Source organism: Penaeus monodon, chromosome 29, assembly GCF_015228065.2.
Source record: "Penaeus monodon isolate SGIC_2016 chromosome 29, NSTDA_Pmon_1, whole genome shotgun sequence".
Classification (NCBI taxonomy): Eukaryota; Metazoa; Arthropoda; class Malacostraca; order Decapoda; family Penaeidae; genus Penaeus; species Penaeus monodon.
In genome coordinates, this window is record NC_051414.1 from 31,885,784 (window position 1) to 31,885,991 (window position 208).

Below are 208 nucleotides of genomic sequence, written 5' to 3' on the forward strand. Positions count from 1 at the left end.
TATACACGACACTTGTTTTGTGTGATTTTCATCTCCGTTTCCTGTTTTCACCCAACAGATCGTGTGCAACATCTACAAGAACCCAAAAGCCTTCACTCCCTTCAGCGACTTCCTTTCTCGCCAGCTCACAGTGTAAGCTCATAGAATATTATTATTAAACGTTAATTTCTATCTTGAATTAATATCTACAATTCCTGGTGTATGTATT

The 208-nt window shown here is 37.5% G+C and overlaps 1 protein-coding gene across 1 annotated transcript in view; it reads left to right on the plus strand.

The window, feature by feature from the left end:
- The window catches only part of LOC119591846, a 4,857-nt gene that overhangs the window by 4,263 nt on the left and 386 nt on the right, over nucleotides 1-208 (plus strand). Inside the window, exon 7 of the mRNA XM_037940590.1 lies at nucleotides 48-132. Coding sequence (XP_037796518.1) covers nucleotides 48-132 — 85 coding nt within the window. The remainder of the gene's footprint in view (nucleotides 1-47; nucleotides 133-208) is intronic.